This window comes from Cavia porcellus, unplaced genomic scaffold (genome assembly GCF_034190915.1).
Source record: "Cavia porcellus strain 051 isolate PalLab524CR breed Dunkin Hartley unplaced genomic scaffold, mCavPor4.1 scaffold_17, whole genome shotgun sequence".
Lineage (NCBI taxonomy): Eukaryota > Metazoa > Chordata > Mammalia > Rodentia > Caviidae > Cavia > Cavia porcellus.
In genome coordinates, this window is record NW_026947500.1 from 25692429 (window position 1) to 25714441 (window position 22013).

At 41.3% G+C, this 22013-nt stretch overlaps 1 protein-coding gene across 5 annotated transcripts in view; it reads left to right on the forward strand.

The window, feature by feature from the left end:
• The first annotated feature begins 3964 nt into the window (after positions 1–3964).
• Kdm2a (lysine demethylase 2A) overlaps positions 3965–22013 on the forward strand; it is a 118486-nt gene continuing 100437 nt past the window's right edge. Inside the window, exons 1-2 of one of the 5 annotated variants that reach the window (XM_013150811.3) lie at positions 3965–4666; positions 5817–5941. In XM_013150811.3, the coding sequence (XP_013006265.2) occupies positions 5900–5941 (42 nt within the window). In that variant the 5' untranslated portion in view covers positions 3965–4666; positions 5817–5899. Of the gene's footprint in view, positions 4667–5816; positions 5942–13684; positions 13807–22013 lie in introns of those variants that run through there. The other 4 variants (XM_063227593.1, XM_063227595.1, XM_063227594.1 and 1 more) reach the window with 4 other exon arrangements.

Consider the following 22013-nt stretch of genomic DNA (forward strand, 5'->3'; position numbering starts at 1 on the left):
CTGCCCTCAAACTCACAGTGACTCCTGCTTCAGCCTCCTGAATGCTGGAATTACAGGTATGCCCAGTTTATTTTTGAGGCAGGGTCTTGTTGTGTGGTTCAGGCTGGCCTTGAATTCACTGTATGGCCTTGACTTGTGATGATCCTTCTGCCTCAGCCTCCCAAGAGCTGGGAATAAGGAGTGTGCCACTACACCTGGCAGTTTTGTTGTTGTTGTTTTGAGATAGGTTCTTACTTTGCAGTTCAGGATGGCAATTTGCTTAAATACTGAAACATCTTAATTCAAAACTTTCCTTCAAACTAGAGGTCAGAAGTATAGCCTAACACCTGTTGTTCTGGCTTCTGGGGATGGTGAGACAAGAGGATCATTTGAGCTCAGAAGCTTGGATCCACCTCAGGCAACATAGCAAGATCTACTTTTAAAAAGGGAAAAAGAAGCTGGGTGTGGTGGCATATACCTGTAATTCCAGCTCTTGGAAGGTTGAGGCAGGAGGATTTTGAGTTGGAAGCCAGCTTGGATTACAGAGAGTTCAGAGTGAGCTGAACTACAAAGTGAGACCCTATCTCAAAAAATAAAACAAAAAAGCCAAGTAGCTAGAAACCAGAAGAATAGTCATTCTGTCTCTGCTGACCAAGTTCTTCAACCACTGTTTATGCTGCCTCCTGGGGAATCTTCAAGACCAAGTTCTTTATTTTGCTTTAGACTTACACCTTTTGGTACATCCTTACTTCCTAACATCATCTGAAGGGATATTGGAAACACTTTAACATAGTGAACCAAGCTACAGAGTTATCTTTCACCTCCTAAATCCTCTGCAAAGAAATAATCTGAAAACAGAGATTAGTTTATTTATCAAGACATCAGTTTATTCCAGCCAGGAAACTTCTCAGTGCTTCTGGAAGGATTTTTTCCTTCTCATCCCTTCTTCCCACATAGCATACTCCCCTTGTCTTCACAGTTGAAACCATATAGTTAATTCATAGTTCTAGTGGCCTTCCTCAGAGTTCTCCCAAACTGTATTCTCCCTGAAAATGGTTCTTTTAAGGCAAAAGGGGGAGCCTCACAGATCTGCTCTTGCCAAGTGCAGTCATTGTGATTGTGGGGGGATTTCACTAGCCATCTGCCTATCTCTTATCTCACCCTGCACATCTGCTTGGTATATTAACAAAGCCTGCCTGTGGAAAAACCACTGTGTATGTAACTGTTTAAATGTCCATGTCCCTGATTGCAGACTAGTTACCAAAAGGTTTTCAAGTGGGAAAGAGCAGCCCAAAATTTGACAACCCCTGTTGTACTTAAGATCCCATTCAGAATAAACACTGCTGCTACTTTTCTGATTTTCTGTGTCTACTCCCAGCACACCTACCTAAACTAAGCTTGTAGGCAGTTCCTGTGAGAGTTTTGTTGAGGGCCACAAATTTGGCTTATTAAGGGTTAATCACTTAGTCCAGCTACTGCTGGAGACCTCTGTTTCTTTGCTCCCCAGTATTCCTGGGTTATAAGAAGGAATGAGAAAGAAATAAAACTATTTATTTTGCAAATAGCAAAGGAGGCCCAAAAATTAATCTGACAGTGGCAAATATTTTCTTTGAAAACAAAACAAGCTGATGACTTTACAAAGAGCCAGATCCTTTTGGGGCCATACTTGGTAACACTGGTGTGAAAGATGAATGCTTTTAAAATATATTTTACTGGAGCCTGAAAGATTGAGAAAGGCCTAAGACCTGATAGTTTCAGTGATTATCTTCTTTGTATCAATGTTCTGAAAATCTGAGCGTCCTTTAAGAGCAACTGGCATCAGAATAAAGAATACTGGCCAGTGACTGGATTTTAAGGTGATGAGACCATAGGAAAGAACCAATTTTTTTTTTGCGAGGTGTTTCAGTGAGAAACAGGAGAATGCTAGATTCCTCTGTTGTAGTATACAAGGTCTTTAGCCCTCCACTTCAATTGTCTACCTTTATAATGAGTACAAAAGATACAAAGCACTTTAACTTCTCTACTAAAGATGTGAAACAAAGCCGAAAATATCTTAAAAACTCCCTAAGTCTGCATGTAGAAAAACCTTGTGCTATATGTAATAAACGACAATATCTTGGGTTTTTGCAGCACCTTTGCCCTAGACTTCAAGCTTTGATAGAAATAGAAGGTATTATTTCAATTGTCTTTCACTCACATCTTCCTAACAGTTTATGCACATCGTATGATTCACCATGTTCTCTCCATTCCTAGTTCCCAGGAATCAAGAGCTTGAAGAGTTAGAAACCAAAGTACTGTAGGGAGAAAAAGATCTGTGTGACACCACTTAGCAAGAGCATAGTGAAGCCAAGTGTCAAGCACTTGGCTGGAAAATGCCCAAGTCACTGTCCTTTGTGGGATTTATAATTCAAACGGGCCCCAAAGCAGGAGATTGGCTGGGGAAATGCCCTGTTCGCAGCTGGGCTCCTCGCATGGCACTGCTCAGATACTGCTGGCCGGGCTCTGTCGACGTCCAGAGTCTGCTTGCCCGTCGAGCAGCTGTCGAGCCGCGGGAGCCCGTCCGTGGGCAGGGCTGGCGCAGCTCGGGCCGCCACTGCCCCATCGCTGACCCTCGCGCGAGGCTGCGCGCACCTAGAGGAGACAGTTTCCTAGCCGGGCCTCCTTGCCCGCTGCGGCCCGGGGCTGCGGGGTCGGCCCCGGGGCTGGGACCAGGCCACGCAACCCTCCGTGGGGGGCGCCCCGACTCGCCGGGGGCGGGGTCACGCCCCACCCGGGGCACCGGCGCTGCGGAAACCTGAGCGTGGCCGAGGAGCGGGGGCTTCCTGGGCCACCTCCCCGGGCGCCTTCGGCCCGCGATGGGCGCGCCAGCCGCCGACGCCCCCAGGCCGTCGTCGCGGAGACCACTCCCGCGCCCCGCACCTGTGGACGTCCGTGTCCAGCGCCTGGAGCTCTCCTGGGCGAGCAGAGCCCAGGACAGACATGCTTCTCCCGTTTCCTGCCCCTTCGGAGCTGCGAGGAGTGGGTGAGGCGAGGCCGGGCCGCTGCTTCGAGGAGTCCCCGCGCCCAGGGCGGACAGGCTCGGCGGCGGGGGCGCTGGGGCCTGTCCAGGGATGGCGGGCAGGCCGGCCTTGGCCCGTGGGCCGGCGCGCGAGGGGTGGGCAGCCGGCGGGAAGGCGCCCGCTGCCCGCGCCCCCTCACCATGGGCAGCCCCGAGTGGGACGCAGAGGTCGGTCGCCCCACCGCAGTGGCCTGACCCTGGGGGACTCCGCTTTGTGATGGGCTGCTCTAGCCCAGGCCACCCGGCCCTCAGGTTGTGTGACTGTGACTGTGACTGTGCCGGGCCGCCTGGGGCAGAGCCGCAGAGAGGGAAAAGGCGAGCAGTTCCCCATTGCTAGGGGGATGTTGTGCTTGGTGGGGGGTCGGTGGGGGGGTCACCAGCCTCCCAGGAGAGGTGGGGGCAGGGTGCCCAGCGCAGCTGGCCGGCGAGGGGCGGGGTCACCGAGCTGAAGTGTGTGTGTTCGAGCGAGGGTGTGTGGGGGAGGGCGCGCGGAGAGGCGGATAGCAACACTCTGCGCGCAGGCGCGAGCAGCCGGCCGGGCCCGAGCTCTGGAAGAAGACCGGCGGGGAGCGGGGGCGGGAGGCCGGCGGTGGGGGGAGGCCGGCGGGAGGCAGGGCAGGCTGACGCGAGAGGGGGGCGGGGAGCCGCGTTGGCGTCGCGGGACGCGGGCGATTCGAGGCCGGCGCATCCGCGCGTGCGCGCGCCGGCGATGTGTTCACGTTAGAGGGGAGTGACGCGTGCGCGTTCACGTGCGCCCGGGAGAGCGGTAAGAAGCAAAGGGAAGCTAGAAGGTGGTGGGGGTGGAGAGGCTAACTGGAGGAGGGGTGGGGAGGCGGCGCCTGCGCAGTGCTCCGCTGAGAGCAGTGTGTATGTGAGAGTCTGACGGGTTCAAAATGGCGGCGGCTGCTTCAGCGGCTCCTCCTGTGTGAGGGAAACAACACCCCTCCCCGGCAGCGGCGGCGGCGGCGGCAGCTCCCAGAGCACTGTTTCAGGGGCTGGGCCTGTCGCTGCTCTGTCTATCCTGGGCAAGGGGCGCTCTGGGAGGAGGGGCAACGCCAGGGGGCCCGTATCCCGGAGTCCCCTTTCTGCGACTGGGGAGTAGCCGGGGACTCGTCCCGCAGCGCAGAGCCGGGGCTGAAGGGGAGACGTGAGGGCAGCCCGGGCCTCCAGCTCGGCGCGCCGCGCCGCTCACGCCCTCTCTGCCCCCCGGGGCCGGGGCCCGCGTTCCGGGGGGCCGAGCGGTGCAGGGAGCCTCGGCCGGGCCGGTCTCAGCTGATCGGCCGCCGCTCCTGGCTTCCGAGGCTGCCGGCCGCTGCTGGCCCAGAGCAAGGCGAGGGGGGCGCTCCCCGCTGTCGGGCCGGCCCGGCCTTCGGGTTGCTGACCGCCGGGCCGGGCGAGGCGCCGAGGGTCGTGCTCCCCTCTCTTGACGCCTCCGACGCCCGGTCTCCAAAGCCTGAAGAGGAGATTGGATCCAGCAACTGTTTCCTCTTTTCCGGGTCGCTGTGACCCTCTCGATACTGGGTTGATCCCCGGAATATCCGAAGACGACGTTTGGGATTTAATTTTTCTTCTCAGTTTTTGGAATCTTTCACTTCTCACTTGGACAAGAACTCAAGAGCAGAATCCCCGGTGAGATTCCCCCTCCCCCCTCTGCCTTGGGAAGTTTGGTTCTCTGTGTTATCGAAAGACTTAAAGTTTTTATTTCTTTTTCCGATGGGTGAACCACTGGGACGCTTTTTCCTGGGGGCGGATGGCGAGATTTGTCGTTTTTCTTGTCTGGCCCGGGCAGCCCTCAGCCGGGGGTGTAGACACAGTGTCCCTCCCGGTCGCGAGCGAAGGCTTCCTCCGGGAGGACACTGCCACGAACTGCTTTGGCAAACTATGTCATCGGGTCCTCTGGTCTCCTAGCAGTTTTGAAAGGATGCTGATAATGTGCCCGTACTGTAGTTACAAAAGAGGAAAAATTTGCATTCCCAGTGGAAGCCATTATCCATAAGACTATTTAGAAAAATGAAAACCTTGCTTGGTGTTACGGATTGACTGTCGCGTCAGCCGTTCTTTAATATTTGGAAAGGATGTGTTTTGTTCTTATCCATAGATAGAGTTGTTTTATTATTTTATCCAAAGAGATCAGATTTGATTTTTTTTTTTTGTTCCTTGATTTGCAACTCTCGGATTTGTTTCAGAGTTATGTGTATATTTATTGTGTTGGGGTAGAGGGTAGGTCTGGGGTGACAATTGTATATTGCCTTTCTGGAGGGGTAAGGGGAATTGTTTTTTGTGGTCTTTAGATCCTAATTTCTGGTCTTCCTTTAATATAGTGTAGACAGTCTGTCCTTCTTTCCCTTGGTTTCTAATTACCGATGTAACAACTAATTTGGTTAGGATCTGGATTAGTTCAGTGAGTGCTTCGCCTGGTCAGATCTCTAGAGATAAAAGTCCTGAGGTGTGGCGTTTTGTTTATTTTTTGGGCTAATGCAGTAAAGGGGAGCTTTAGTAATTGCCATCCCGTGGGCAGAAATAAGTGGTGTGGCCTGTCCACAAGGAACTGAAACAAACATCTCCTTTTGCTTAGGCCTTGTACAGTTGTATGTGGTGATTAATGTTGAACGTGACATGGAACCACTAGCCAAAGAGCAGGAAGGTCCCAAACTCATGAAGAAGAAACTGATTTCTTAGAGAGGCTCTATTTTATATCTTAAAATACCGTACTCCTTTCTGTGGAAAGAAAGCGTAAGTTTGAGAATGAGTTCTCATCTCTCATATCATTATTCTTTAGTGTTGCAATCTGGTTCCTAAGGAGGAAGAGGAAGGCAGTCCTGGAGTGGTTTCTTTATAGTAATTTCAACAGAAGAGTGAGAGATGGAACCCGAAGAAGAAAGAATTCGTTACAGCCAGAGACTGGTTAGTATTTTCTTTTTTTCTCCAGGTTTTTGAAGTAGAATAACTATTTTGTTTTCTTTTATGAATTTAGTATCACTGAACTTTTCAGGTGGCTTTTCTGTGTACTAGAGAAAGGGGATTATACATTAATATTAATGTGAGGCGTTAATGTATTAATATTTCAATTAGGCATTAGCCAAGTAGTCATTGCCTTAATATTCATCATGTTTGAAAACGGAGTCATAGCTTTAACTTTTATAAAAACAATAGCAAACCAAAGGATATTTTAGATTAAATGAGACAAGAATTCCTAATTTTACATACTGAGATTATACTAAATCCAATTGAATAAATTACATTAAAATGTAAATTTTAGGGACAAAACAGTTTGAAGAAGGATGATTCTTTATCATTGTTTAGGATTATGTGGTACCAGGATTTGTAATTTTTGTGCTGAGGAGTAGAACTGTTGATTATGTTAATAAATTAATACTTTGGTAGACTTGTGAAGTTGATGAGGGATTGATTGAGAATAGAATAAGGGATGTTAATGAAATTCTATTTTGTATTTTGAGAGGAGTGTGTGAGATATATCTTCTTGAAAGAAACTTTAGTCATAATTTGGAAAGATTAACTTGTGCAGGCATATGCTTTATTGTTTTCCTATTGTAGTTTAAGATTTGATTTTTGTTTTCTTTGAAGAGAACTGTATTAATATTCTACAAAAACTGAACTTGTGTTTATGGATTGTTATATGAGGAAAGCCACGGATTTGTACATAGTATGTAAAATTTGGTGAACTTAAAGGCCTAGATTATAACTGAAGGAATCTATGGTAGTTTTATTTGGCTCTGCATTTTAGACTGAGTTTGTGGAGGAAAAAGTGATTTTCTAATGCGTTTTCTTACGATCCTCACTTTTTGAGAAAGGCCCTATTTTCTTTTTTTAATGTGACTGTTAAAAAGGTTTGGTGTATATTAGCAGGTAGGCATATGTTTTGGTGAGTCTCATTTCAGTGATTTGTCACTTGTTCTCAATCCATGTGTTGCAAAATAATTCTTTGTCTGTTTTAAAATAAAGTGGATTTTTAAAATAATTTTAGAAATGTTTAGAATTTGTTTTGACATTATAACATCTGAATTAAACTTCTTTTGGAAACAGAAAAAGAGAGGATACTGCAAACTCTCTCCTCAGGTAGTCATTGCTATGTGGAATTCGTATTTATCAGGTGAGGCAGAGTTTTTGGTGTGTTTTGTTTTGTTTTGTTTTGTTTTAAGACAAGGCTCACCGTAGTTCAAGCTAACCTTGAATTTGCTGTGTAGCCCAGATTGGCTTTGAACTTTCAGTGATCCTCCTGCCTCACCCTCACTAGTGCTAGGAATACAGGTGTATGTTACCACACCTGGCAAGGCTGAGAATTTTTGAACTGTTCGATGGATAGAGAGGTCTTAGGATCTAGTCTTTAGAAGAAGGGTCTTTCAGCAAGCAAAACTTTTCATGTTTTATAACTAGAATGGTGTATGGTAAGAAGATCCAAGCAAGGACTTTCTAACTTTTGTCCTGGGAAGAGTTTTATTTCATTTTAGTTGTAAGATGATTGTACCTGTTGCACATATTAACCTTTTCCTTATCTAGCATTTTTTCTTCCTTTTGCTAAATGTGCTATTGAGCAATTTTGTATGTATTTTTGGGCCTCTTTCTCAGAATTTTGAATAATGATTTTGAAGTTTAGGGTAACTAATGTGTGTTTTCTTTTCTATGATTACATGACAAAATTATATGTGGTGTTGGTGGTATAGTGATGAGCATAGCTGCCTTCCAAAATTACATGTCAAGTGTAAATACCTTCTATAACAACTGTGTGTGTGTGTGTGTGTGTGTGTGTGTGTGTGTGTATGTATGTATGTGTGTATGTGTAGTACGAGGGATTGAACTCAGAGACTTTGCACTGAATTATATCCCCAAGCCCGTTTTTAATTTTTAATTTTTGAGACTGTGTCACCAAGTTGCCTATGCTGGACTAGATGGAACTTGGAATCCTCCTGCCTCATCTTCCTAGAGTCCTGTGATAAAGAGTATGTTGGTGGCTTATTTAAATCTGTCTACTGAAGGTTTTTTTTTTTTTTTTTTTTTGGTGAGGAGATACTGGGGATTGAATCCAGGACCTCATGAATATGAGGTGAGCACTTAACCACTGACTTATATCCCCATGCCTTTTTATTTTGAGACAGAATTTTAAATTGCCCAGCTTGCTGGAATTTACAATCTTCCTGCCTCAGCCTCTCAAGTAGGTGGGATTGTAGACGTGTTACTGTGATTGGCTGAAACTTTTAATGTCTCTGTGTAGTTAGTGCTCATACCCCTTTTTATTAAGTAAGTTATTTGAGGACTTTTAAGACTAAGATAAAGGCAGAGTGAAGAACTTACATTAAATCAAGTACTGAAAAGACTTAAAAAGTTTTTTTTCCCCTTGTCTTCAAAGAGTTATGGTCATTTTTAATAGTTGTTAATTTTACACACACACACTTAATGCTCTATTCATTTTTTTTCTTTTTGCATGGTGATAGGATGAAACTCAGGGGTTCCTTCATGCTAGGCAAGTATTCAACCACTGAGCAACTATGTCTGCCAGCTCCATTGTGTCTCTTTCTCCTGTATTATATTGCAATTACTGACCAGGGAACATAAAGTTGGAGAGACAAAATGCTAGGTTAATTAATTTAGCTTAGTGGTTAAAGTTTATGTAGTCCCATGCTGTATATAATTGTTAAATTTAATTGAATGACAAAGTATATTGCATTAGAGTGTTATTGACTATTAATGTATTATGGAACAAAATCTGCATGATCTTTTTTGACATAATTCAAAATAGCCCCTTGGCAGAGAAAGCGTACTATAATTTTACTTTATTTGTTTATTTATTTGTTGGTACTGGGAATCGAACTCACAACCTTGCACTTGCTAGGCAGATGCTTATGTAGCTAAGCTAAATCCCTGGCCCAATAGTTTAATTTTAAAAGTCTGAATCTAGGGGCTGAGGTTTTAGCTCAGCGGCATAAGCGCCTGCCTTGCAAGCAGGCAGTCGTGAGTTCGATCCCCGGTACCGATAAAAAGGAAAAAGACAAAAAAAAAAAAAAAAAAGTCTGAATCTAAATTTGTTTTGGACAGAAGTGACTTTCGTATCCAGGACTCTCCCTACCTTTAAAAAAAAAATTGTATTCTTTTTTTTTGTCTTTTTCGTTTTATCAGTACCAGAGATCGAACTCATGACTGCCTGCTTGCAAGGCAGGTGCTTATGCCGCTGAGCTAAATCCCCAGCCCCACTCTTTTTTTTTTTGTCTAAAAGTTGTATTCTTACTAAAAAAAACTTCATGTTTGAATGTATCCTTTTAATGTTTTTACCTACTGTAGCTATTTCAAGGGCATAGCAAATTTTGATATAGTTATACACCTACCTTTCTTTGTCATTCCTTTTTTGTTTTGGTGTTTTTTTTTGTTTTTTTTTGTTTTGGGGCGGGGTCTTGCTATGTAGCTCAGGCTGGGCTCATGGGCTTAAACCCAGCCTCTTGCCTCAGCCTCTGAATGCTGAGATTACTGATGTGTGCCACTATGCCTGGCAAGTCACTCTTAAAAAAATCAGAAGTAGCTTAAAAATTGTGTTTTGCCAAACTTTATTATTTACTTATTACATGTGGAAAAGAATTGCAACTTTGAAGAAGATAGTTAGATGGGTAGATATATAGATTGATTGCTTTGGGGCATAAGTTCTACTTGCTGGAACTAGAATGCTTATTTTGAAGTGTTGGAGTTGAACAGTTAGGAAATGACAAAAGTGGGTAAGGTTTGGATTTTTTATTTTTTTATTTTTTTGGTACTGGGGGTTGAACTCACAACCTTGAGTTTGCCAAGCAGGCACTTAAGCCGCTGAGCTAAACCCCTAGCCCCAGTGTTTGGATTTTCTGACTTGGCAGTGCAAGACTTGGCATTGTTTGTTTATTTAAATGAAAACTTTAAAAGAAAAAAAAGAGAGACCTTTAGTCCTTTTATGAATAAATTATTAGAACAAAGCCAGATCTTCCAAGGCAGGTATTTGTACCCGATGAGGTACTCAAATGGGAGGGAATAGAAGCTTCATTTTGGTGGTGGTGTTGGGTTTTCAGTTGTCCTGAGGTAAAGACAATTTATTTCTAGGAAATTTGAATATAGAACCTTATTAAGAAACATTAGTATGTACTAACGAAGGAACTTTTTCTTCTGTATGTATTGTTTTTTTCAGTAGGCAAGTGTTACAGTGATTTTGTGTGTGTGTGTGTGTGTGTCTGTGTCTGTGTCTGTGTCTGTGTCTGTGTCTGTGTCTGTGTGTGTGTATTGACTTTGAGACAGGGTCTCGCTATGCAGTTTAGGCTGGCCTTGAGTTCACCTTGTAGCCCAGGCTGGTCTTAAATTTGGAACAATTCTCCTGAGTGCTGGGATTACAGGTGTGTGCCACCATGCCTGACAGAGTCATCTGAATTTGGTATCCTATGTGAATTTGGTAACATATGACTATAATATAGCTCAATCTTTTTATTTGTTGTTGATCTTTTTATTTATTGTTGGGAACTGGTAGCACCTTACCCTGAAATTTTCTTCAAATTCAGCAGCAATTACCAGATTATCCCTTTAACAAACATTGTTGCTTGAATGACCTCAGCCTAAGGTCTTTCTGACTAGGAAAAGACTAGGTAAAATAGAATGCCTATTTTAAGTCTTGCTTTATTTTATTTTATTTATTTTTTTGTTACTGGGGATCAAACTCATGACCTTGCATTTGCCAAGTAGGCACTTAGGCCACTGAGCTAAATCCTGGGCCCTATGTGCTTTATTTTTTTGTTTGTTTCTTGAGACAGAATCTGGCTATGTAATTAAAGGCTAGCCTTGAACTTATTATATAGTTTAGAGTAATCTCAAATTTATGGTGATACTTCTGCCTCAGTCTCATCTTCAACCACAGTTCTGGGATCAGGCATGTGTGACCAATTTAGGCTTTCATATTGCTAACTAGAAAAAATTATAGGTGCTGTAAATTGTTGCTTTTGCTTATTTAGAATATTTCATGAGGTTTAACCTTCATCATGCATTGGTAGAGGACAACAGTTTGTTTTGTGTGTGTGCTGGGAATCGAACTCAGGATCTTATGCTTGCCAGGCAGGTGTTTGTGCCACTGAGCTATAGGCCTGGCCCAACAACAGTTTATTTGAGACAGTGTCTTGCTGTGTAATTCTGGCTAGTGTGTAATTCTGAACTCAGTGTAGATCAGGCTGGCCTTCAACTCCTGTGGATTCTCCTAACTTAGCCTTCCAAATCCTGGGACTATAGATGTATACCACCACACCCAGTGGCACTGTTCTGATTGTTGCAGTCTCTTTTCCTGATATAATGCAGGTGAAAAACTTGTTTTTGGGTAATTTAAAATGCAGATGAAGGTGCTCTTTATTCTTACACAGTAAGATGTATTTTGGGCATCCAGAATGAGGTTGATAGGCCCTTTTTCTTGTTTCGTTTTGCTGAGTACTAATCACTACTGAACTCACTTAGTTCATAGCTTTCTCCTTGAGTATAAACTGCTAGAGTTAGGATGTTCTTTTGTTTTGTATTTTGGTTTACTGAGACTGTTGCTGTATAACCCACATTGGCCTCTAACTTGCAGCCATCATCCTGCCTCAACCTCCCGAAGGTACTGGGAATACAGTTGTGTGCCACCACCATGCCTAGTTTAGACTGGTATTTTTTTGTTTGTTTATGGTTTATCATGAATGCTTCAGTGTCTTGACATAGTATGTGTTAAATAAAATAAGTATTGGTTTTTGTTGATGTTGAAAGCCTGGATGGTGTACTTTTCTTCAGTTTGTTTGTTTGTTTGTTTGTTTCTTTCTGAGACAGGATCTCATTATGTAGCCCAGACTAGCCTTAAACTCACAGTGATCCTTCTGCCTTAGCTTCCCTAGTGACGCGATTTCAGGTGTGCACCACCACACTTGGACACTCAGTGTTTTGAGTGATAGGAATAGGTCACTGAAGTGGGGAAGAGTTTGGAATACAGAGATGAACATCCTATCTGAGTGTTGAGTGTTGCAGTGTGAGAAGAACCAGAATGTCTAAACTGTAATACAAAAAAATTTAGGTTTAAGGTGGGGAGTACATACCTTTAATCCCAGCACTCTGGGAGGGAGAGGCAGTACAGTATTTCAAATCTGAATTTAGTTTGGGCAGTTTTGCCATCCAGAGTGACACCGTACCAAAATAAAAAGGGGTGGGCCTATAACTCAATGCAGAGGTCTTTCTTAGTCCCTACTGGAAACTAATGCTTAGATTTAGTATACCTGTCAGGTAACCATGTGTAAAGTAGCTGGGACACTAAAATAAACCAAATGTCTAGTTGAGGTTTTTTTCCTAGTTGACTTTACTTATTTATTTACTTTTTAAATTAATTAAGTTTATTGGTACATTTTAGTAATTGGTACATATTGTCACATTCATCATAGGGAATTTGTACCTGTACCTGATATATTTCTTCTTTTTTTCTCATTCTCCTACACTTACCTACTTCCTTCTTTCTTCTTTCTTTCTTTCTTTCTTTCTTTCTTTCTTTCTTTCTTTCTTTCTTTCTTTCTTTCTTTCACAGTGTCTTGCTATACAAATTTGAGTCCCACCTGGGCAAGACCCTATTTAAAAAACCACAGCAACAACAAACAATACCCAGAGTGGGAATGTAATTCAGTGGTAAAGTGCTTACCTAGAAAATGTATGAGGCCCTGGGTCACGGTGCCAACATTGCACAATAAAAGAAAAACAATAAACATTATTTATTTTTGTCTTTTTTTCCTATAAACGTGTCAAGTAGTAGGTTAGATTTTTGCATATATATTACTTTATTTAATCCTCAAACCATCTCTGTAAGGTGAATGGGGAAGTTTTTGTTTGCAGTACTCAGAATTGATCTCCGGGTCTTCACACTGAGCTGTACCCCCGGCCCTTTATTTTTTGAGACCAGGGTCTTGCTGAGTCCCAGGCAGTTTACAATTTTCTTTATTCAGCCTCCCAGAGTGCTGGGATTACAGGTGTGTACTACCATGCCCAGTTTTGTGTTTGTGTGCCTTTGAGCGTATATGTATGTGGTCTTAAACCTTAAAAAGCTCAAGATTATAAAGTTACAGCCAGGCATGGTGACTCACGCCTGTAATCCCCGCACTCAGGAGGCTGAGGCAGGAAGATCATTGGGAGTTCGAGACCAGCCTAAGCCTAGGCTACAAAGAGCTCAAGGCCAGCCTGAGCTGCATAGAGACTCTGTTTCAAAAACACCAAAAAAAAAAAAAAAAAAAAAGTTATAGAGTTAGTGAAGAGTGGAATCAGACTTTAAACACAGGTACTCCAACTCCAAGCTCCATCTGTCTAATCCATCTGATCTTTTCTGTGGTATATTTCATACAGAAAATAAGTGACACCCCCTCTTAATATATTTAATTTTAGACAGAGTATTTCTTTTTTTTTTTTTTGAGGTTTGTTTTCAAATTTTCTTCCCTAACAACTACCTGTGTAATATTTCACTGAGAAAATTATAAATACTTGATAGTGTTTCATCATGTTTAAAAAAATTGACATTGTTTTTGTGAACTTTGAATTTATCACCCTTGATTATTTAAATGGCAGTGTCATGTAATTTGTATGTTAAGCTTTTTATTTATGCATGTCACTCATATCCTTGTTTTCTGTTTTAAATTTTAGGTTCTTGGGGGTTTTCTCTATCTGTGAGTACTTGGTAAAAACTTAAACCCTAAAGATAAAAGGCAGAAAATAGTGACCAAATGAATGGTTTTGGCACATTCAGTGGTGAAGGCTACCTTCAGGTAGGTAGAGAGGAGGAGGGACGAGGGTGGCCTTTTAAAGTGGTAAAGATAGCAGTATATGTCACTATGGAGCTTGACCATCGTAAAACCTTTTTATGGATATCTGACAGATTATTAGGAGTAAAATAGATAGTTTGTTTTGGGAGGCATTGCTGAGAATATTAGATGTATCCTGAACAACTTTCAAAACCAGATGTAAACAGGAGTTAGTCATTAGATACTATGGTGTATTTTTAGCTTGATAGAATATAAAGATTTGATCATTGTATTTTAGGAATAATTTCTGCAGTTTCAAGTGAGAAGGTTATGTAGAATAATACTGAAATACAGTGGTAACCTCGGTTCACAAACTTGATTTGTTTATTATTTTGGAAAAATGGCCCTGTTGGTATTTGCATGGGAAAGATGGTCACAATCATTTTTATCACCTGGTGCAGAGTTTGCAAACAAAAGCAAAATTTTGCAAATGTTTCTGTTGGTGAACCAAATTGTTTGCCAACAAAAACATTAGTGAACCCATGTACTATCTTTGCAGGGGATAGGTACTTGAACTGTATCTCTTTTTGTTTTCATACTGGGGATCAAACTGAGGGATATTTTACGATAAAGTTATACCTCCAGTCCTTATTAATTAGTTAATTAATTAAAAAAATTTTTTGAGATAGGATTTTTCTCTGTAGTGCAGGCTGGCCTTGAACTCATTGTGTAGCCTAGGCTGGCCTTGAAATCATTGCTATCTTCCTGCCTTGGCCTCCTGAGTGCCAGAATTACAGGTGTGCACCATCATGGTTGGCTTCTAGCCTTTTTATTTTTATCTTGTTTTACTTATTTCTTACTTAGTTTGGCGCTTTACTTAATTTGGCCATTTTAAGCTGTCCTCAAATTCACAATGATCCTTCTGCATCAGCCTTTGAAAACTGAGATTACAGGTGTGTGTCACCATGCCTGGATCCCTTTTCAGTTTTTATTTTGAGACAAGGTTTCACTAAGTTGCACAGGTTGGCCTCAGTTTGTGATCCTTTTGCCTCAGCCTCCTGAGTAGCTGGGATTACAGATACGCATCTTCATGTTGGGTGGGTGCTTAAATCCTAAAGGCTATGGTTTTGAAAGTATACTTCTCGTCACAAGATTACCATTATGGAAGAATTAGGGACATGTTAGAAGTACAAGAATTTGGCCTCCAGATCAAACTTACTGAATTAGAATCTCTGGAGGGGTCACCTGTATTACAAATTTTAACAAGTTGAATGAGTCTGATGCATGCAAAAGTTTGACAAATACTCCTGTGGGTAAAGTGATAGAAATAGAAAGGTAGAGTTAGGACCAAAATACACTGGCAGTAAAGATTTGATAGAACTGAGTAATGGGTCACTACCCATTATGATGGAAAGACTGCTTAATTGGGCATCATGAGTCTTGCAGATCAACTTTGTTACCAATGGTAATTTTTTTCTTTTCTTTTTTGGTAGTACTGGGGATAGAACCCAAACTCTTGGCACTGAACTATAATCCCCAGCCCTTCTTAAAAGAATTTATTTTGGAATAGAGCCAAGTAGGACTTGAACTTGCAATCTTCCTGCCTCAGCCTCTAAAGTGCTGAAACTATAGTCATGTGCCACCGTCATGAGAGTGTGTGTTGGTCCCCGACCCCACTGTGGTTTTAGACAGAGAACTGATTTTGGAGACAAAGATAAATGAAGAATTAAGGTGTACTTGGGGATCAAATATGTGTTACCAGGAAGACCAAAATCTTTCAAAACAGGAGGAAAGAATGTGAGATGTTTTAAACAATTGGAGATATTACCAGATTTATTTTTTTATAAAAATTTATTTATTCATTTTATTTTTTGAGACAAGTTCTTACTCTGTGGGCCAGGCTGGTCTTAGACTCACTGGTCTCATACTTGTACCTATCCTCTTGCTTCAGCCTCTCCAGTGCTGCAATTGGAGTTATGTAACACCAGGCCTAGCTATTAGATTTATTTAAAACAGGGATTTTCAATTGAGGTTGACTTTTTTCTTTTTTTTTTTTATCGTGGTACCAGGGATCGAACTCACGACTGCACACTTGCAAGGCAGGCGCTTATGCCACTGAGCTAAATCCCCAGCCCCCAAGGTTGACTTTTTTCCACAGGAGACATTTCGGGAACATCTTTTTGATTATTGGACCTGGGAGAATGCTTTACTAGTGTTTGGTGTGTTGAAGCTCAAGATTCTGCTAAGGTCCAAAATGTTAATAGTGTGAGACTGACATACTTTGATGAAAAGGAAAATTATCTGTTAGGCTGGATCTGTATTTTCTTCCTGATTATCTCCTGTTCTATTAGTTATAAGTCTAACATAAAACATCTCAAAAGCAGTCTTACATTTGTTTTTCAAACAAAAATAAGCAAACAGTGTCATTGAATTTGCCCCAAAATAAGCAGTGTCACTGAATTTTCATAAAACTGATTTCATAGTAATTGCAGCCTTCAAACTAGTTGCACATTTCTTCTTTATTACTCTTATTTATTTACATATACACTGTATTTATATTTGTGTGTATGGCTTGCATTGAGTTATCTTTCCTTTCAACATACCCTGATGGATATATTGGTGTATACCATCAGGAAGCTGCAGCAGGATAGATTGAGCCAGCCTGGGCCACATAGCAAGGTTGTCTCAAAAAACCATGAAACATATCCCCCCACCTTTTTTCCCCCCTCACTCACTATGTGGCCCAGGCTGACCTCAAACTCTCAGAAATTCTTCTGCCTCAGCTTCCTAGTCACTGGGATTACAGGTGTATGTACCATCATTCCTGGCCAAAAAACATACCCTAAGATCTGAGGTAATTTAAGAAAGCATTCATTTTCAAGAGAACATTTGTTAAGTTATAGATAAAGATCCCTTTCTGATATTCTCTTAGATATATAGGAAAATGAGATAAAAGCTGGGGTATTTATGTGGGCAAATACTGAAATTACATACTATTCTCTAGCTGAATATTCCATGATCATTCCTGAGAAACGATTTCATGAGCTGATTGTGGTTCTCACCATGAATTCAAAGTAACCCTGAGACTTTATCTCTGTAATATACCCAGATCACAGCATTCAGTAATTTTTTTGTTAGGTCAGTAATTTGGTTAGCATACGCTCATTTCTGAAAGTTGCCTGAAGAGAATGTGTATTCATAATGTAATTATTTTATACAACTTCTAAAAAAAAACTTTATGGCTTTCAAGGAATATTTTTGTCTTTTCATCATCTTTCTTTTTTTTTTTTTTTTCCTTAGTCTTTTTTTTTTTTTTTTTGTCTTCTTCCTTTTCATCGATACCGGGATACTCACGACTGCCTGCTTGCACGGCAGGCACTTATGCTGCTGAGCTAAATCCCCAGCCCTTCCATAGTCTTTTAATCATTACAATTCTTGGAGTTGCCAGGATTTGGGGAAGGAGCTAGTAAATTGCAAAATCCTAGAAGGTGCTATTCATATATCTTTAGGTAAAAGATACTCTAGCAGTGCTGACTATGGCTGTGTGTGGTAGTGACCCTTGTTGGAGGGAAAGAAGATAGAAGGAAAAGTTACTCTGTATATTTGTGTACTGGGGATCAAATTCACGACCTCATGCTTTCCAGGCAAGCACTTGAACCACTGAGCTAAATCCTTGCCCCTCCCCCTGTATATTTAAACTAGGAGGGGAAAATATTTGAACCAGTCTGATTGGTTGCACTTATATAATTTGTTTTTGTTTTTGAGACAGGTCTCCCTATGTAGTTCAGCATGGCCTTGAACTCAGTATGTAGCTCAAACTGGCCTCAGACTTTAGGTGATCTTTCTGCCTCAGCCTCCTGAGTGTTGGGATTACAGGTATATGTCACCATGCCTGGGCCTTTTTTCCCTTTTTTTGAGACAGTCTTGCTAAGTCACTAAGTTGCTTAGGTTAGGCTTGAATTTTGAATATACCTGCATCAGCCTCCCAGAGGGCTGGGATTATATGCTGTACTGTGCTCGACTCAATTTTGAGATTAATTTAAATGACAGATTGGATATACAGTACTATATGTTACGTAGGCTATGTGTGTAAGGCATTGTATCATCTAGGTTTTGTGTGTGTCCACAGATGTGTTCTGAGACAGAGCTTCACAGTGTACTCCAGGCTGGCCTTGAACTTAGGTGGTCCTCCTACCTAAGCCTCTTGAGTGCTAGAATTACAGGTGTACACCACCATGCCTGGTTATATCTAGGTTTGTGAGTATGTTTTTGGTATGATGAAATTACCTAAGGACACAGTTCTCCGAATATATTTCTGTTGTTAAGTAATGCATAACTGGGCTGGGGATTTAGCTCAGTGGCATAAGTGCCTGCCTTGCAAGTCAGCGGTTGTGAGTTCAATCCCTAGTACCAGGTAAACAAACAAACAAAAAAGTAATCCATAACTGTGTTTGCTAATTTATTTCTCAGCAATCCTTTAAGGTAGCAAGTGCTAGGATCACAGGTATGCACCACCATGCCTGGCCAAATTTCTAGGTTACTTGTGGTTTTAGATAGTGTTTAATATTTTGAAGATATTATGAGGGTGATGAGATACTTGTAGGGTGGGAACCCCTCGTTGAGATTAGTAATCAGTAACAGGTGTTTTGAGAAAATGGCTTTTTGTACTGAGACTCAGATGTGTTCAAGGGTTCAGGGAACCAGATTGGGATTAAGAGAGCTCTACTCAAGGTACAGGGACCAGCTAATGCAGAACCCTAAGGTAAGAATGAGAAACTATTACTAAGCACTTTACTATGTATCAGACATCATGTAAGGCTCTTGGGATAGGCAGTGATGGCAAACCTTTTAGAGCTTTCACTGATAACAACAGCTTGCTATGGCAGGTGTGCCATAGATATGCCGCCACTGGGATTGAGTACTGAGCAAGACAGGCATGCTCTCTGTCCTAGAGCTTCTAGTCTGGTGGGAAAATCAGACATTAAATACTAGTGGTAGTAATTACGGTTTTGCAGAGGGCCACAAAGGTGAATGCAAGATACAATCAGTATAATAATATGGTGATCTAATCTAGACTTCAATAGTGGACTGAAGCATTGGGGAACACTTTTATTAAGAAAACTTTTAAAACTGAGATAATACTGTTAAGAGGTAACCAGCAAAGAGGAGGAGTGATTAGGATATTCATAAACCCCAAGGTTGGAAAGAATTTGACACATTTGAGAGACTTGTCCAGCAGCCACACACAAAAGAGCAGTGTAACTACAGAGTTAAAAGTAGAGGAAGAGAGGATCTTGACAAGGTAGTTAGAGACCAGGTCAGATAGAAGATTATCGTGAAAATAGGGGTAAGGCAGAAATTCAAAGGAGTAGTATGTTTGGATGAATGTCAGTGGCTAAATGTAGAGATAGCATACAAGAATAGATTTGGGAAAATCAGTTCAGAGTTACAGAACCACTGCAGTGGTTCTGTAAGATGTGATGTGGTCTGTTGGTGAAAGAGTAGACTTTGAGAGGAAATAGTTTGAGAAATATTTACAAAATAGCATCATAAGATTTGGTTAATTGAATGTGTTGGTGTTGCATGTGAAGGAGGTATGTAGAAGCATGACTGCCAAGTTTTGCTCATGTGTGGCTTACTGTACAATTATTTTATTGTGATAGGGCACACTAAAGGAAAAGCCAGTTTGGAGATTGAGAAGAGAAGTATACATTCAATTTGTAGTAAGTTTGGACAGGTTAAATGTGAAGAGCTTGTGAAACATCACAGTATAACTGTTGAATGGGTAATAGGATGTGATGCTGCACCTCAGGAAAGGCTTATGGGCATATGGTTTAATCTTCATATGTGTTTGGTAATCAAAGTAGGTAGAATGGAATGGCCTGCAAAGCAAGTGAGAGGGAGGGGCAGGAGAGGTAAGAGGAGAATTAGGAAAGTAGTGTCATAGGAGCCAACAAACTGTGACTCTTCCTATGTATCTGGCACTATTCTAAGCATTTGTATATTTTTATTCAATGTTTATAACCTTATAAAATGGGTGCATTTATTTTAAATTTTATTCTATAGATGAAGAGGGCACTGTGTAACTTATATCACTAGGTACTAACTGAAGAAGTTGGTTTTTGAACTCTGGCCATCTTGCTGCAGTGGGGTTTGGTTGGTTTGGGATTTTTGAGGATGTTTTTGTTTTTTTTTTTTTAAGACAAGGTCCAGGTGAGCACCACCATGCCTGGCCCCAGTGCTTTTTCTGGTTTTTTATTTCAAGACAGGCTCTTTTTTAAGACACTATGTTACACAGGTTGGGCTTGAACTTGGTCTGTGTGTTTTCTTGATAAGCTCTTAATTATTCCCCAAAGCCCCCAGAAGTTGCCCTTCTCTTAAGCACTCCTTAATCATATTCTCTAGGCACTTTGGACCAGTAACTTTGTATTTCAATTATTTATTATTTTTACCCAACCCCAAAAGACCAACCAGCCTTCTGACTGACTGACCTGTATTTCCAGGCCTTTTTCATTATTTTTAAATTTTGAGACAGGGTCTCTTTAGGTCCCTAAGTTACTCAGACTGGGCTCAATTTGAGACTCTCCTGTCTCAGTTTCTTAGAGTGTTAGGATTACAGATGTATACCTCTGCACCTGGTTTATGAGTAGACTTATTTAAGGTAAGAGCTTTTTCTCTTTTTTTTTGTATTAGGAATTGAACCCAGGGCCTTGTCACTGAACCACATCTCCAGCCCTGTCTCTCCCTATCTTTTAAATGTGGAAATAGAGTCTCACTAAATTGCCCAGCCTGAGCTTAAATTTGTGATCCTCTTGCCTCAGTCTTCCATATACTACCATGCCCAGCTTCTGAAGTTGTTGATACTGCTTGTGCAAAGCAAATTTTGTGTTTTATACATTTGTATCTGTCTGTTAGTCTGTTTGTATTTAGCATATCTCCATATTGAATGCTTAAGGGAAGGTAAAGTACTGCCCTTTGTTAGGCAGACTGAAATAAGTGAAAAGGAAGAATTAAAACGTATCAGAAAAATAGAAGTTGCTTTTGCACTAGCCAATAAGTAGTATATGTACTTATTTCTGTTTGCCTTCTAAACCAAGAGTGTTTCTTAGCAGTAAAATTTGCCTCAACCTGGGCCATACTCTTAAAAATATGTATTATTATTGGTTGTTCGTGTACTTCCTGTAGAGGTAGTTACACATTTCTCTGATGGAAACCATAGCAACAAGCAGCATATATAACAGATGTACATTTTGTGCTTGGCATTGTGCTAAATGGTTTATATGTAGTATACTTTCAGCATTGTTGTTTTGACTTAACAATTTGATTTAATACCTTGAGTTTAAGTTACTCCATTTAATAAAAGGAATCTTTCAGAAATACAGTTGGTTAAAACATAACACATGGTAATGCTGTCTGGTGGAATACTTACAGGATTTAATAAACAGTATCATGTTTGGTCCATTTATCATTTTTACCATGCTTTGTCTCAGACTTTGTAAATTGAACAAACCATTTTCTTTAGTCTTTCCTTACATGAAGATTGCTGTTGCCTTCCTGCCCCTTTATTTTTTGTAATTAACATTCTCCACACCTCCTCCAGTTATTAACAAGAATTGTTACAGGTGTAGAAGTTTAGCTCTTTTTGTTTTTTTAAATTCATTTATTCATTAAACATTGTCACATACACTATTGGTGTTTAATGAATGTGCTTGTTACACAAAAGTCAATATGTTGTGCCCTGATCTCATAGTCTGATAAGAGAAGCTATGTAAAGAAATAATTCTGTGATAAATGCCATTTAGGAGGTACAAAGTACAGAGATAAGGGAAAGAGAGGAGTGGCTAAGGAATATAAAAAAGTCTTCAAAGAGAAGATAACTACTCAGCTGGACACTAAAACACTAATGGTTGTTCCACCAGTTGTTTGGGAGTGAGGAAAGAAATTTCAAGCAGAGAAACCAGCATGTTTAGAAGACAAAAAAGTGTGAGATAGTGTAGTATTACAAATTCAAAATAGTATTGCCAGTATCAGTGTTAGTGGCACATACAAACAGAAGTGGATCTGAGATTCAGAGTGAGTCACGTTGTGTGTACCTTATATGATAGGTGGTAGAGAGACATTAGAAGTGTGAACTGGGATAGAGAAGATTCCATCATGTTTTAGAAAGATTATGGAAGTATTGTGGAGAGTCTGGAAAGTGAAGAATCCTAGAGGTCAGTCTTTGAGGTATG